The sequence below is a fragment of the Colletotrichum destructivum genome, chromosome 9, assembly GCF_034447905.1.
Source record: "Colletotrichum destructivum chromosome 9, complete sequence".
Classification (NCBI taxonomy): Eukaryota; Fungi; Ascomycota; class Sordariomycetes; order Glomerellales; family Glomerellaceae; genus Colletotrichum; species Colletotrichum destructivum.
The window spans coordinates 1379016-1394665 of record NC_085904.1 but is presented as its reverse complement, the minus strand read 5'-3'; the positions used below and the strand labels follow the sequence as shown (position 1 = coordinate 1394665).

At 54.6% G+C, this 15650-nt stretch overlaps 4 protein-coding genes across 4 annotated transcripts; 2 read left to right on the top strand and 2 right to left on the bottom strand.

The window, feature by feature from the left end:
- Position 1: 1 nt before the first annotated feature.
- CDEST_13556 (chitin synthase I) lies at positions 2–3763 on the top strand. The gene is made up of 4 exons (XM_062929712.1): positions 2–32; positions 368–609; positions 665–2436; positions 2487–3763. Exons 1-4 carry the CDS (start codon positions 14–16, stop codon positions 3202–3204), a joined length of 2751 nt encoding a protein of 916 aa, XP_062785763.1. The 5' UTR covers positions 2–13; the 3' UTR covers positions 3205–3763.
- Position 3764: 1 nt separating this feature from the next.
- Positions 3765–6636, bottom strand: CDEST_13555 (Putative sec1-like protein). Its single transcript, XM_062929711.1, has 4 exons — positions 6388–6636; positions 6106–6325; positions 4824–6056; positions 3765–4769 (listed from the first exon to the last, which is right to left on the bottom strand). Exons 1-4 carry the CDS (start codon positions 6425–6427, stop codon positions 4121–4123), a joined length of 2142 nt encoding a protein of 713 aa, XP_062785762.1. The 5' UTR covers positions 6428–6636; the 3' UTR covers positions 3765–4120.
- A 484-nt stretch (positions 6637–7120) lies between these two features.
- Positions 7121–14057, top strand: CDEST_13554 (Putative Zinc finger, CCCH-type). The gene is made up of 3 exons (XM_062929710.1): positions 7121–7508; positions 8748–8902; positions 9287–14057. Exon 3 carries the CDS (start codon positions 9369–9371, stop codon positions 13899–13901), a length of 4533 nt encoding a protein of 1510 aa, XP_062785761.1. The 5' UTR covers positions 7121–7508; positions 8748–8902; positions 9287–9368; the 3' UTR covers positions 13902–14057.
- A 1-nt stretch (position 14058) lies between these two features.
- Positions 14059–15643, bottom strand: CDEST_13553 (Putative flavoprotein). The gene is made up of 3 exons (XM_062929709.1): positions 14977–15643; positions 14827–14906; positions 14059–14768 (listed from the first exon to the last, which is right to left on the bottom strand). The coding sequence occupies exons 1-3, from the start codon at positions 15305–15307 to the stop codon at positions 14493–14495; spliced, it is 687 nt and encodes a 228-aa protein (XP_062785760.1). The 5' UTR covers positions 15308–15643; the 3' UTR covers positions 14059–14492.
- Positions 15644–15650: the final 7 nt, after the last annotated feature.

Here is a 15650-nt window from a genome sequence, read left to right as displayed (position 1 = left end):
TACCATCGCAACCATGTCGTATAATCGTTTAGGCAAGTAACTTGGTCCCCTTATGACTTTGTCCCTTGGCGTCATTCATCCCACATCCCCCCTCCCCTTCCCGCACAAAGCCCCGTCTTGATTTGTCCGGAGAATACACCCTTGTGTCTGTCTGGTTGAACCATCCCGTCACTTCGGCCCTGATCGCGCTGCCCATTCGTCAAAGAGTTTGTTTGTCCGTCGTCCAAGAGTACGAATACGCACCTTCCGTGGCGCAAGCTTCTTCTCTACTCCCCCTCCTACAACCTCTTTTTGCTTTCTTAATACATATCCCACCAAGTCCTCAGTCACTTGCTAAGACGGCGAATCTAACCTTTTGTTGCTCTAGACGACGATTATTACAACGACCGCATGGACCCCAGGTACCATCGCACGCCTTCACCGGGCCAGCCGCTTCAACATGGCTACCAGTTGGAGGACAACCCCTTCAACAACGCCGCCTACCAGCAGGCCCCGCCCCAACATATCGACGACCCTTACGGTCGTCCCAGTCCTCACCAGCAGCTCGATGTCCCCACGGGTCCGGCTCGGTATGGCACACCTAGTGACCAGCTGCAACTCAACGCAGCAGTAAGTCGGCTCAACGCCCTCTTGTGTGAGCCGTCTGCTAACAGCTCGCAATTAGCACTCTGTTAGCAACTTGAGCGGATACGAAACACCAGTCAACCACGGCGAATACGGCGTCAACCCGGAAGCCCATCACGACGCCTACTACAACCAGCCCTACGAGCCTTCACCGCACGACCCCTCGATGCCCTATGACCAGCCGACCGGTTATAGCGAGTACGACGACAATAGGCCAATGCTGCCTCATCAGGATAGCACGGCTACCGATGGGTACCAGGACAACCCAACACCGCAACCAGCCGGCGGAATCAAAAGGTGGAAGACTGTCAAGCAAGTGTTGCTGTACCGTGGGAACCTGGTCCTCGACTGCCCCGTGCCACCAAGACTTCTTAACCAGATCCCCCACGGCGAGCGCGACGAGTTCACCCACATGCGCTACTCGGCGGCCACGTGCGACCCCGACTTCTTCTACGATGACAATTTCACTCTGCGACAGAAGCTCTTCTCAAAGCCAAGACATACGGAGCTTTTCATCGTTGTCACCATGTATAACGAGGACGAAATCTTGTTCGCTCGGACAATGATTGGTGTTCTCAAGAACGTCGAATACATGTGCAGCCGGAAGGAGAGCAAGTCGTGGGGCAAGGATGCGTGGAAGAAGATTGTCGTGTGCGTCGTCAGCGACGGTCGTGCCAAGATTAACCCTAGAACCAGAGCTCTGCTGGCAGGTATGGGTGTGTATCAGGAGGGCATCGCGAAGCAGCAAGTCAACAACAAGGATGTCACGGCCCACATCTACGAGTACACGTCGCAGGTCGGAATGTCAATCAAGAACGACGTGGTCACCTTGGTCCCTAAGCAGCAGCCTGTTCAGATGCTGTTCTGCTTGAAGGAAAAGAACCAGAAAAAGATCAACTCCCACAGATGGTTCTTTCAGGCTTTCGGCCGCGTCCTCGACCCCAACATCTGCGTCCTCATCGATGCTGGTACCAAGCCTGGCGGCAACTCGATTTACCACCTGTGGAAGGCGTTCGATCTCGAACCTATGTGCGCCGGTGCCTGCGGTGAAATCAAGGCCATGTTGGGAACGGGCGGCAAGCACCTCCTTAACCCTTTGGTGGCGACGCAGAACTTCGAGTACAAGATGAGCAACATCCTTGACAAGCCTCTGGAATCCGCCTTTGGTTTCATCTCCGTGTTGCCTGGCGCCTTTTCGGCCTACCGCTATGTTGCCCTGCAAAACGACAAGAACGGGCAGGGTCCGTTGGAAAAGTACTTCGCCGGTGAAAAGCTCGAGGGTGCCGGCGCTGGTATCTTCACGTCCAACATGTACCTCGCCGAGGACCGTATTCTCTGCTTCGAGCTTGTTACCAAGCGCAACTGCCACTGGATCCTTCAGTACGTCAAGTCCGCTACTGGCGAGACCGACGTGCCGGACACGGTCACGGAACTGGTTCTTCAACGTCGTCGTTGGTTGAACGGTTCTTTCTTCGCCGGCATCTACGCCATTGCCCACTTTTACGAGTTCTTCCGCTCCGACCACTCCATGCTACGGAAGCTGATGTTCTTCATCGAATTTGTCTTCAACACAATCAACCTGATCTTCGCCTGGTTCGCCATTGGTAACTTCTTCCTGGTTTTTAAGATCCTGACAACAAGTCTGGGTGAGGACAATTTGCTTGGTAGGACCGGCGAGATCCTCGGAGTCGTCTTCACATGGGTTTACGGCATTGCTCTCATAACTTGCTTCGTCCTTTCCATGGGCAATCGTCCAGCGGGGTCGGGTCCTTACTACATCACGATGGTTTACTTCTGGGCCTTTATTATGGTGTAAGTCTTTCCACCCGAATTTGCTGATTCTTACCACTGACCTTCTCTAGGTATCTGTTGTTTGCAGCCGTGTTTATTGCCGTCAAGGCCATCATCGCCGATGTTAATGATGCCAACGGCTTCAACGTTACCGACCTCTTCAAGAACCCCGTATTTTACACCCTCATTATCTCCGTCATGTCGACATACGGTATCTGGCTGATTGCCTCGCTGCTGATGTTCGACCCTTGGCACATGGTCACGTCCTTTGCGCAGTACATGCTTCTTACGCCCACATACACCAACATTCTCAACGTCTACGCGTTCTGCAACACGCACGACATTTCTTGGGGTACAAAGGGTGACGACAAGGCAGAGACCCTGCCTACCGTCAGTACCAAGGACGGATCTGGAAAGACGGACCTCCCGGATGAGGCCGATCTGAACGCACAGTACGAACGCGAACTCAAGGTGTTCAGTACCAAGTTCGTGAAGGAGGTCAAGCAGCCGACCGAATCGCAGTTGGCCGAGGCCCAGATGGACTATTATCGCGGCGTTCGTTCCGTCACGGTGCTTGCCTGGATGATTTCCAACTTCGGTCTCGCCGCTGTCGTCCTCAGTGCCGCTGGCCTGGAGAGAATAAACCCCTCTGCAGGCACTACCGACGACACTGACGGCCGGGCCAATATCTACATGTCAGTCGTGCTCTGGTCCGTCGCTGGGCTGTCGGCGTTCAAGTTTATCGGCGCGATGTGGTTCCTCGTGGTGCGCATGTTCAGAGGTGTCTAGTTGTCTAGGAGAGATGGTCATTTTGCTGGCGAAGAACACTTGCTCCCCGCCTTTTGCGTGTTTCTTGACGATTCTATTGTGAGCATTATACCCGCCCCTTTCTTGGAAAGAAAGGCTCGGTGGATGGCGAACACGACTTTTTGGGGAAGTTTTCAACTCCCTTCATGTTTGGAGTACGACCTTGGGTGGTTGGATGTAACTCTAATGGCTTTCTTTTTTTCTTTCATTACCCGCACGCGTTTTCGGATCATGCGTTTTGGTCTATTCCTTCCTCCCTCCTCTAACTCACACGCCGCCTACTTCTCCACCTCGCTATTTTGTTGCGTTTCGATTTCTCTGATATCACATGGAACATCCATTGGAGGTTCATTTCTTCTGCATGCTGTTCAACCTCGCCTCTCTCTCAAGTCACACTTGATGGATGATTGGACTAGGTTGGGCCGTCAGCGCTTATGACGGGATGGGAAGTCGGCGGTTGGCCGGGAAGAGGAGTTTGGGGGGTTTATGAGGGGGGTTTCCAATAAACAGGCTACATCAATGACGAAATGAGACCAATAAACAAGAGACCCAAAATTGGCATGACCGGTAAAGACCACAGCTCTGCACGCATGCGTTTTTGCCTTTTTGTTTTTTTGCAGGTGAAGCAGGGGCCGTGCTCTGCGTGGCTACCCCGCTGGTCAATCAGGAGCCAAGTCCTACCCTCCCTCCGTCTGGTGTAACTAAGACCATGCGAGAGGACAGCACCGGTGCAAGTCTTACAAGGACTAAGTAGATGACCGTTGCAGTCTGGGAGCGATGTAATATGGACCAACCAGAATGGGAATCTGATTTACTCTTTGGTTTCATTTCCAGCGCCCGCGAGGTTGGTCAAAATGACCACCCTGGTTAAAAGCTCCCATGGCTAGCCCGGCCCGCGTTACGAAGACACCTCCTTTCCGAGCCTCTCTAGCTCTTGCTTGATGAACTCTTCGGCGTTGAGCATCTCCGTGCTGCCATAGACAACCCGCCTCTTGGCGCGGTCGCCGCCCGTCCGCTCGACCCATTCTTGCAGGTTGCCGTACTCGTCCATACTGCCGCCGCCGACGGTGAAAACGACAGCTTCGGAGAAGCCCTGGCGGCGCTGACCAAAGCTGGCGCCGGTGCCCGCGGTCTGGCCGGCGATTGTCTGACCCGGGAGGCCGCCTGGCGCCGAGGAGCCCCCGGCGCCGGCGCGGATTGCGCTTGGTGGGGGCATAGTGCCGCGGGCGTTGGCGGAACGGGGGTCAAAGTAGAGGTAGCTTTCCGTCTTGGCGATTGCAGAGCTCGCGGCGGTTGAGGGGTCCATGATGGACTCCACGATCTTGGTAATGGTCAGGTCGCGGTTGGCGGGGAGGAAGTTCTTGATGCCGCCAATCAGGGACTCGAAGTTGGAAGACAGGCCAGTGGGGACGCCCGTTTCCTTGAGGCGGTCGGTGAACCGGTTGGAGATTGAGGAAAAGCGACCAAAGATGTCAGAGGAGGCTGCCTGATTTGTGTTCGGGTTGGAAATGGTGGTGAGCTGGGTCATCTTGGTAGTAGCACGAACTCTGGGAGTGTTTTGTTAGTCAAGTGGCATTCTGCTAAAAGTCGGCGGTACTCACTGCCGAATATACGGGAGAGATGTCGTGTCTGCGCCGCACTCGGTAAGGGCCTTCTCGAAGCCCTCCCATTCTGTTCGGCCGACGTCTTGTTCAGTGCTCAGGTACCAAATGACGAACAGTCTCAGTTTGTCGACGGGATCGTCGCCCTTTGTGTTGTCCTTGATGAGCTCCAATATTTGTGCCTTGGTCTGCTTCATAACGCCTTCCTCGACTTGGAAGAAGTTGTCTAGTTGCCGGTTCTTGATGCCCGTCAAGAGCGCCGCCAGAATGTTCATGTGCATGTCGAGCACCGCCTTGCGCTCGCGCAGTTCTGGCAACAGAGTAATAGCTGCCTTCAAGTGTTGTGCGCTGGCACTCGTGTCGTTTTGAAGGTCTTCAAGATCCGTCACTCCAGTCTTCTTTGTTACCGCTGCGGCGTCCTCCTTGTATCGCGTCAACTCCGCGTCAATGTCCTCTGCCACTTGAGGGAACGGCACGGCCGCATTCTTGGTCCAGAAAAAGTCGCTCGCGGTCAAGTCGTAGGCTTTCTTGGTGGTCCCCTTGGCAGGATTGTTCTCGTCTATGGGCGTCTCTATCGTGATTCGGTTCAATTTCATATTCAAAACATCATGGACCAGAGATTGGTAGGTCCAGGAATGGGAAAGCATAGGTATTAAGTCCACATTGCGGTCGAGAATGATGAGCACGGGGCGGGATTGTGGCGTTCCGGCAGAAGACGCCGGCCGGGCACTGGAGGAGAACAGGTTTTCTTTCGAGTTGAGGATGTGGTCGCGCAGCTTTCGATCGAGCTTCGCCGAGATCATCTCTGCGGCGGCGCCCTTAGGACAACGGATAATGGGAATGACGCCCATGGTGACAATGACGCTGAACAAGCCGCTGACGATTCTATCGACGACTCTGTCCAACTCTTCGTCATTGGTTGTTGCGCTGTTCAGCGCCCAATATGTGTGATCTCGTTGCATGCCTAAGTTGAAAAGATCCGGCTCCGCGACAATGAAATTCAGATATTGGTCCATAAGCCTGGCAATGCTGTCAGACGTGCCGGCTGTTATCGTCTGCTCTGCGAAGTCTTCCAGCAGCGGTCGGGGGATGGAGGACAGGAAATTCAGGTAGGCGGGGTTGTAGAGGCCCTTTTGGAGATCGCTGGTGATGTGTTGGAGGTTCTGCGCCGTTGGCTCGAGCAGGTAGATGACTGGTACGTCCGGAATCGCGTGTCTGGAGGACCCAATATGCCTGTCCGTTTGTTAGCAGGCCACCGAGCTTGGAACATGACTAATCCTACATGTGCATCGTGATGCCCAACGCCCGCAAGTCGCTGACCCGAAGAACGCTGCTGATGACATCTCGGCCGAGATCATCAAAGACGAGGACCTTCCACAAGGGATCGCCATCGGAGGTTATGATGGCGCCCGTCGGTCCAAGTGCGCCGCCATTGGCTTGGGTGTTATCGGTGTCGCTTTCGGTAAAGGAGTCGTTCAAGCTAAGGAGTTTCTTCAGAGCGGCTTTAAGAGACATTAGTTTCATGATCATACGGGATATAGTGGTTGGAGGCAATGTGACGTACAGATCTGGCGATCGCGCAGCGAATGGCCTTTCGCTGCCATGGCGATGGTGGGGGAGCTTTGCAGCTCTAGCTAGCTTGATGAAGCTGGGTTTGCCAGGGATGTGTATCGACAAGTCGCATGAAATCAAACACCGAGGCTAACAAGAGCTATCGAGCGTTTATGCTGATGTTCCAAGCCAGTCTTCGTAGTCGCGTTGGCAGATTGAGGTTGGCGACTTGCAGTTGCGACAGACAGAGGTACGTACAGGGCTCAGCATCGGTGTCCTCAAAGGCTACTCATAGTGCCGTCGAGCCACATTTCCTTGACGAGTGGATACCTTCCCAAAGCTGAGGGGCGATGTCATGGATCGGCGTTATTAAGCCTCCGGATCCCGACAGGCGACGAGAGACATTCGAGTGGACCCGAAATGGATGACCGCCGGGGGGGGGGGGGGGGTGGGGGGTGGATTTCTCTGTCTGGGCCCGAATGACCCGTCAAAGGGTGCCTGGATTGGTTCTGGTCTCAGCGGTCTGCTGTAGCCGCTGAGTGTGTGAGCCTGTTGCTCAGGTCCAGAATGGGAGACACGAGGGCCCGTGTGGCCCCCTTCCGTCCTGGAAAAGGTTGGTCTTTTGCTTTGGACCCACAAACATGCCTTGAATTTATGGCCACAACAGATCTTCCCGCCATCCCTTTGGGCAGGCAGGCACGACTATGGAACAATGACCAGCTTTTCCTCCTCCGCAATGACAGCGCCCTCCTTCTTCCTCCTTCATCATCAATCCAAAGTCAACACCGACTCACGAACATAATCGACAGGAACACGCGCCGGAAGGCCACTGGCGACGACTTTCTGGACTACATTAACTCTTCATTTTCCGGGACTATTGAAGGCGATATAAGGCATCTAACTTGCCTTTTTTGACTGTCGCCTCCCGGATCCTCAGCGGTCCTTCCATACCCCTTCTTTTGGTAGACAGTCTTCGCTAGCCCATTTTTTTGCACGGGTGGTCGACCGTCATGTTGTAATCTTCGCGATCCATCATCAATCCAAACAAAAAGCCGCGAACCACGTTAAGGTCGCGGAGACAGCTCTTCTCCGAACGCGTCATAACTTGCGCTGGACAGAGACAAGAACTGCAGGGTATGATACACTTTCCCCCCCAATCCCCAACCACTTCCCCCGAGATCACCCTCTCTTCCCCGTCAGCACCGCCATCATGATCAGCGCAATCCCCCATTACCGCCAACCCACCACCAATTCCGTCTTGGAGACGCCGACATGGCACTGTTTGTTTGAGTGAAAATCATAATAAACCCATGGCGCTCGAACTCAACCCGCACTGGACTTTTGCAGCGATAAACCTGCAAAGTCGGATCAGATCAGGGGCAGACACATACACATAACGCATGTGGAAATGTGGACAAGGACACACGAGAAATCCTCATGTTTAAAATGTTTTGCAAAGCAGAACGCCTTGTTCCTCAGCGCAGTTGAACGGCTGGAACCCTATGCAAAAAGGGACTCTTGAAGGAGGAGGGAAAAGAGGAAGAAGCAAAAGAAAACCGAGCACTCCAGACGACACGGTTCTTCGGAAAACTGGTTGATGCTGCAGGCCATCACTGCCATCGCTGCCATCCTCATCTTCGCATCCATCAGTCTACTCAGTCTCCCGTTGGAAGACCACGACTTCTTTGGGGCACTACATACAGATGCTTTTGCGCGGGCTCCAGCGCTGGATTGGGTGCAGGGGCTGGTGCATCTCGCTTTTTCCAGAGTGTCTTGCGCTGTTTGTGCCTTGGACCTCCACCACAGCGGACGGTCGGCAGGATGAAGCCCACTGGAAACAAGGGACCACCCAACAACTGAGGCCAACTCACCACAATCTCACCTCATCTCGCCCTCACAACTCGCTGCCACCTTGGAGACAGCCGCGCCGGGAAACAAGAGGCATGGAGGATTTTCGGCCCTTAAGCTACTATCAGGAAGTCCACAGCCTTCGGCCTCGACTTTTAACTCCGACCTCAGCCGTCCATCGAGGGATACCAATGCAACCGTCAATTGAGCATCTGGGTCGAGATCAACCGTCCAAGCAACCAATCCCATACCCATCATCTTCAACTCGAAGGGGGTGGTCACTTCGGTGTCCCTTACGTGCCACAAGTCGGGCTTCCCACCAATCGAGCGAGCATATGTTGGTTTCCAAGACTGCAACTTCTTGGGTCGCCTTAGGGCGCCAGATCACCATCCGTGGACATACCTCCTCCGGACCAAGCGATTCACTCAAGACATGTCGAATTCCCCATAACAAACACATTACCAGCACTGCTGCTTACTACTGCCATTTCAAGTCGGACTTCGAAAGCTGACCAGTCTGAACAGTTCTACGACAAAAAGAGACGACAACAAGACCGCTCTTTTTCATCCCCTTCTTCCCATCGACTTCGGTGCCTTGGGCGCACTCCTCACACCACCATCCTTGCTATATCTCCGCATTCGGCTTAGCCTTCCATCGTCATTCACTGCCTCATATAAAGGTAAGCTGCACGCCTTTTGACCGGCATTTAGCCGTCGGGGTCCTAGTCTCCGTCTATTGTAGGTTCCTTACCCGCGGATTCTGCTTGGGAATGTACCTTTTCCCTCAGGTCTCTACCCGCCCATCCCCTAACACTTCCCAAACTCTCGTCCCCCCTCTTTTCTATTTTGCATTCACCCCCCACCATTTCGATGTGGTTCCTCTTAAAGACGTTGCGACCCCCCCCTACCCCCCGGTCTGGCCCAATCAGCGTTGGCTTTTTAAGTTGTCCTCGTCTGATCAGGCCCTGACCATCACCCCCCGAAGCACGACCAAGCCAGTCCGCGTGCGAATCATACCAAGTGCACTCTTGAGGAACTCATGCTAATTGGCTCCTATTGTGCAGTGCCTTAAACCAATGATTGTATGAGGACATTTGACTTCCACATCCATCACGTGCTTCCCTCCCAATTCAAGAGGCCGATATCATGCAGAACTGGCAGCCAAATGGCCAGGCAGGCTCTCCTCAGGGCCATAATAACATGTGGTCGAGTGGTTACACTTTTCCCGATGGAACGAACCAGTTCGATGCATCCCAAAACTGGCAGCATCATCAACTTCCTAATCAGAATGCCTTCTCGCATCTCGGCGCTCGAGGCAATGGTGCTGAGAATAATATCTATACCTCACCTCACCAAGCCCATGCAACTGTGGCAACCGAGCACAGCAGCATGTCTGCTCTGAACCACGGAAGCTTTCACAACGGCCACAGCCAGTTCCCGTTGGACACGCCTTATACTGATGCTGGCCAAGAGGATGCCCTGGCTGGTCTTAACGACTTTCCGCAAGACATGTACGGCGAGCCGGGCAAAGCAGACTTCAGTGCCAATATCGACAACTTGAACCATGGCCACACGCCTGACTTCACTCAACAACAATTTCAGTACAACGGCCAGGCCAATCAGCTTTTCAATAGTGGCGTTTCCCAATACACCGACACCCAATTGATTCCCCAGCATGGTCACCAAACACCAGCACAACTACAACAGCGCTTCGACTCGGTTTCCCAGTCATTTTCGCCGGCCCCTCAAGGCTATGTTCCATCACCACAACAACAACAACAACAACAACAACAACAACACCAGGCACAACCGGAACGAGTCTTCTCCCAGTCGCCTCACTCCTTTCAGGCCCAACAGTCCCACCAGCAGAGCAGTCAGGGCTTCTCTAACCCGACCCCGCCTCCCTTCCAGCAGAACCAAACTGCGCCTTACCAGCAACATAAGTTCGTCCCTCAGCAGGTCTCATATCCCCAGCCGGGAGGAAGATCTGGGTTTCAGCCTGTCGCTGCGAAGCAGATGCCTGATCAAGACTCAACACCTCAGCACACACCGCAGCCTATACCTCAACAACAATCTACTCATCAAGTCAAGGCAGTCGCGTCACCGGCCCGTACTGTGCAATCACAGCAGCCACAAAAGCAGCAGCCACACTTACAGCCCATTGCGGCAGCACCTACGTCCCAACCTGGAACACCTGTCATCGACCCGGCCCTCCAACCTGAGCCCCTGAAGAAGCGTAAACGGGTTCTGAAGAAGGAGGGCGAGGCGGAACAGGCGGATTCTCCAAATTCGAAGAGAGCTGACGATGGTGAGACTTTGGTCTTGCCTTCGAGTGTTGAAGAGGAGATGGTGGCCATGGAGAAATTCAGAAAACGCAGTGCTGCATCCAAGAAACAGTTCCCCCCGATTCCAGGAGCGCCATTTCTTGTTTCTTCAGGCACTGTCAAGTTGGCCGCGCCTAAGAGTTACGACAGGCTCGCACCACTTGTCGCTTTGCCATCGTCTAGTGGACGACGCATTCTTCCAGAACTCGGTCGTGACCTTCCTTGTGAGATTCAAGGCAGGTTCACTGACAAGTACAGACCGTCCGTGAACTTTGTCGGACAGCCAGGGGATAGAGAGACGGAGGCTAAAGCCCTCATCGAGCAGTATGGACGTGAGATGGGGGATCTTAAATCTGGCCGTCCCAAATACTCGGAATTTCCTTTCACCTTCCAGGAGCAACTGAAGGCCGACGAAGCAGCCAAGTCCAAGGCCCAGAGAAAGGCGCGAAAGGAAGAGGAGGAAGAACGAAAAAGACCAATTCGCCCTGAGACGCGGCCAACCGACCCTGTAGAAGCTGCCGTATGGGATGTACTTGGCATCGCCTATATTGATCCTTCAGCCACCAGAACGACTGCCCTCCTTGGCACTACTGTGCAGGCTCTGGGTGAATACCTTGTGAAGCTCAGATCGGAGTTGAACCGACTGAGACAGGAGGTCGACCAGGCGAGCAAGGAGGGGAAGCCTCCGTCTGTCATGGCCGAATGGAACAGTAAGCTGGATTTGAAGAGGGAGATCTTCACCAGGGTCTGCGACGCCGCAGCTAAGCATGGTGACGAAGCTGTTCTGGAGAACCTCGGTGGTCATCAGAAGGGTGTATTGAGCCTGGTCAACATGCTGATTGGTTGCATCAAGGCAGCTGACTTCAAGGGACCATTGCCGAAGGCCCTCCTCCGCCTCATGTCTAACATCAGCATACACAAGAAGATCGCAGACGCAGTCAATTTTGAGACTATCCGAAAGCGATTTACGGATAGGGGTGACGATGAGATCAAAGAATTAGTTCGTACGATCGCGTCTAGGATCAAGAAGGATGCTGAACCGATCAATGGCGTTGACGCCAAGAAGGCACCGTCGACGGCCGCAGTCAGCAAAACGCCAAAGCCTGCTGCGAAACCCCTTGATGGCCCCTCCGCGAAGAGAGTTCGCGATGACGACAGCGATTCCCGTAATGTCAAGAAGATGGCCATCGAATCAACAAACACAGCCTCTGGCACCAAACCGGCCGCCAAACCGGCTGCCGGATCCCTTCAATCCAAGTTCGGCGCTACAAAGCCTCGCCCGGCGGCTTCGACTTCTCTCGCAGGCAAAATCCGAGCGCCTGCCCCTAAATCGGGCACCAGAGATTCTGCCAAACCCGAACCTTCGAGATTTGAAGCGTCTGCTTCGTCTGCAATGGATGTCGACAACAAACCAGCGACATCAGCGCCCAAGCCCGAGGCAAAAGTGCCTTTGGCAAAGGCTGCTACGACTTCGGGCATCGCTTCTTCCAGCATCGCATCCCTGCTTGACTCCATCAACACACCCAAGGCGGATGGTGGCCCCTCAGCACAAGCGAAGGACTCCAGCAAGAACGACATTTCGGAAACTCCCGAAGAGAAGGAGAAGCGGCTCCGCAAGGAAGCACGCCGGAAGCTTCGTGTCAGCTGGAAACCCGAGTCGGAGCTGGTACAGGTTCGCATCTTCCATAAAGAAGCCGCCGAAGACCAGGACAACATGACCAAAGACGCAGCGGATGATCGGTCTGAGGGAATGATGCTCAAGCAGCGCACATACAACGAGGATGATGACGAGGAGGACGACCTGCCCCAGAAGCCATGGGCCAGACCAATGTTTGCCGATTTGTCCAGTATCCCGATGGACTACCGCAACAAATCCTACGTCACTCGTGGAGGCAACCTCACTTTCCATACCGAGGAACAGAGGACCACTGAGGAACGGGAGAAGAAGGAACTGATGGTTACATACATGGACATCTCGGACATTCCGCCAACGCCCAAGTCTCCGCCACCCGAGTCCGCAACGCTTAGTAGTTCCCAAGGCAAGACCTGCCAGCTGCCTCAAGGGGAGCCGAAATACGATGAGATCCACAAGCGGTGGAAGGAAGCACAGCAATTCGGCTGGGAAGCCGCAGGATACTATGCGCGCCAACGTCTCGATGCGCAGGATGACCCCGCTACGAAACTCAACTCGATTTTGGGCAACCTGAAGCCGATCGCGCCGGCAGTCGAGCCTGAACCATACAACATGACTCCGCCCAAGGAGAACGCGCAGCCCATCTTGCCTCATGCCGCTGATATGCAGCCTGTTCCGGTCATCCCGTTCGACGACAAGGTGCACGACATTCTTATCTCGGACAAGGTGAAAAACTGGCAGGATCCCAGTCCGTTCAATTTGGCTGCACAGCAGACCCATCGACGCCACGACTACCCCGACCCAGCTCTTCAGGCCGCCGCCGATGATGTAGAGGAGGCATCAGAAGCGTTGAAGGGACTGCCATACCCCGCGACTAACCCGCCCGCTTGGCTTGCCAACAATCAAGAGAGAGTGAGGGAGTGGTGGGCCGGGTATCAGAAAGACTTGACGGCAAGAACGAAGAAGGGTGCGGGTGATCAGGCGCAAGCCGGTCCCAGTGTCGAGGTAGAGCCACAACAGCAACAACAGCAACAACAACAAGGACAAGGACAACAACAGCCTGCGCCCCAGGTTCAAGAGCACAGTGACGCATGGGCGGCATACTACAAGCAACAGGAGCAGCAGTACGCCCAATACATGGCCATGCTGCAGGGTAGCCAGCCTCAGCAGCCACTTCAGTCTGTTCCACCAGCCCAACCTACACCAGCAGCTCCTGCCCCGGCAGGCGACAGCCAGCTCCAGACACTCCTTGCTCAGATGGCTCAACAGCAGCCAGCGTCCCAAGGCGTTGCGTATGGGCTCAACCCGCAAGATACTGGCTATCAACAGTTGATGATGCTCGCTCAGCTTCAGCAGCAGCAACAACAACAACAACAACATACCCCGCCACCGCCGCCTCCAACTGCTTCCCAGTCTCCTCCCAACCACGAACAAAACTTGTTCAAGCCTCCTCATTTGCAGCGGCAGCTGGTCGACTACAGCGATCGGGACACTCGAGACGAGTTTGAACAACTCAGCGGGCGCGATAAGGAACGCGGGCGCGATCGTGAAGGGAAAGGCGGCAAGCAGGGTAAGAACCGCAAAGGGAACGCTCCCGGCGGCGCTACGCTCCCTCCCCATCGTCCCGTCAACCGTGCCCTCATCGGAACCAAGCCGTGCAGTTTCTGGCAGCAGGGGAAATGCGCAAGGGGTGACAAGTGCACGTTCAGACACGACAACTAATCCGCAACCATTTGTGGGCTTATCATGTACATATCCGACTTCATTCCTGGCTGAATCGCGAGGGGACAAAGCCTGTCCCCCTTACTCATTTTTTTTTCCCTCATCGACAACAAAGCTCGATGCTTGAGGCTGAACCAAACCTCGGATGTTTTCCATGGAACGGATTGGGGTGGGGGGATGGAGTGTTTTGTAATTACAGGCGATGTGTTTCTCGGAATTTTGGCATAGCATTATCATGGAACCGGAAGGTTAGCATTTGCATCAAGGAAACCATGGACTAGGGAATTGGGGTCTTGGGGATTATGCATAATGGGGTAAGGTGTTTAGCAATGATTAGAGCGAGCGCGCGCGCACGCGCGTTTTTTGCGTCGCTCGCCAGGTACCGAGCCTGGCTAGAATTGTACACTACCTACCTAGGTGCCCATCATCCATGAAAGGCGATACCTCTGCCATCGGCCGCAACTTATTTTTGCCTGGTAGTTATTTCCGTGATACGTTCGTATCTGCTGATCAGGAATTGACGCTCTCAGCACACGCATAGCCTTTACCCTAGCAACAACGACAGCGGCAACAACCCGTCTATCGAGTCCATCACCGAACGCCAGCCTCGAGTCCCAGCCTCCCTTCCGCGAGCTTGACAATGTCCTCCCAAGGCATCATCGCTCCGTTGCCCGTGTCGCCACATGCGAGCGTCTTTTCCACCGGCTTCAGCACCTCGAACCACGGCCACTCCTCCTCGAGGACTCTGACCTGCTTCGCGGTGATGGGGTGCACGTGCATGGCCGAATTCATGGCCGTGGCCACTAGGATCTTCTTCTTCTGTCCGTCGATGAGTCCCTCGGGGTCCCACGCGCGGACGACGCTGGTCTTGAAAAGCATCAGTCAGAACGCAGCCGGTGATGAAAGGTCATGAATCTCGACTTACCAGGAGGTTGTCTGAGAAGCCGTTGACGATCTTGGCGAGCGTGTTCGCCGAGAGTGGTGCGATGAGCATCAGATCCGCCCCTGGACCCGGCATTAGTTGCATAATCGAAAAACAGCATACTGCTCTCTGCGCTCATTCGGGCGGACTTACACCGCCGCAGCTCGATGTGCAGGATCGACGCGCCGCGCCGCCACGGCTGCACCCACTCGTCGGCGTCGAGGTGAAGCGCCTCGACGTTGGGCAGCGCGCGGACGGCGGCGAGCGAGGGCTGTTCGGGCGTCGAGCCGTTGAGGAACTCGGACGCGGAGGCCGTGAGGATGACACGGATCGAGATGTCATGGCGGGCGAGGGCCAGGATGATGTTTTGTAATTTGATGGTCGCAACCGAGCCGCTACAGGCGATCAGGAGATGCTTCTTGCCGTCCGACCGGGAGGCCGCTACGGAGGCCGCCGGGTCGTTGGCGGGTCCGGCTTGAGACATGTCGGAAACGGTTTCTGTGGCAAGTCGTCAAATCCTGGAGAGCTCTCTTCGGGGGAGCCAAGGTCAACGTAGGTGAGGTATATGAAGAAGGGTGATCAGATAGTCGATATCGGAGGATTAGCTATAATACTCATCTCTGAAAAGGCGCGGGCTCGCCCCACTTCCTACAATAGAAGCCTGCTAACTTACATGTGAAGTCCAGCTAAAAATCCGCCTTGCAAAATAGGATCCTTGGTGTTGTGTGCTACTTTGGAGTTTTATACTGTGCTGGAGGGTTGCCTAGAACAGTAATGTCACATTACGGAATGTGTTAGTCGATAAGATGCCGTAGTAGGGTGATGTA

Coding starts and splice junctions, on each gene's coding strand:
- CDEST_13555 (XM_062929711.1), bottom strand. CDS start 6,427: ATGGCAGCGAAAGGCCATTCGCTGCGCGATCGCCAGATCT. Junction 6,326..6,387: donor GCTGCGCGATCGCCAGATCT/GTACGTCACATT, acceptor TGTCTCTTAAAG/CCGCTCTGAAGAAACTCCTT. Junction 6,057..6,105: donor TTGGGCATCACGATGCACAT/GTAGGATTAGTC, acceptor ACAAACGGACAG/GCATATTGGGTCCTCCAGAC.
- CDEST_13556 (XM_062929712.1), top strand. Junction 610..664: donor AGCTGCAACTCAACGCAGCA/GTAAGTCGGCTC, acceptor GCTCGCAATTAG/CACTCTGTTAGCAACTTGAG. Junction 2,437..2,486: donor TTCTGGGCCTTTATTATGGT/GTAAGTCTTTCC, acceptor GACCTTCTCTAG/GTATCTGTTGTTTGCAGCCG.
- CDEST_13554 (XM_062929710.1), top strand. CDS start 9,369: ATGCAGAACTGGCAGCCAAATGGCCAGGCAGGCTCTCCTCAGGGCCAT.
- CDEST_13553 (XM_062929709.1), bottom strand. CDS start 15,307: ATGTCTCAAGCCGGACCCGCCAACGACCCGGCGGCCTCCGTAGCGGCC. Junction 14,907..14,976: donor GCACATCGAGCTGCGGCGGT/GTAAGTCCGCCC, acceptor TGCCGGGTCCAG/GGGCGGATCTGATGCTCATC. Junction 14,769..14,826: donor GCTTCTCAGACAACCTCCTG/GTAAGTCGAGAT, acceptor ATGCTTTTCAAG/ACCAGCGTCGTCCGCGCGTG.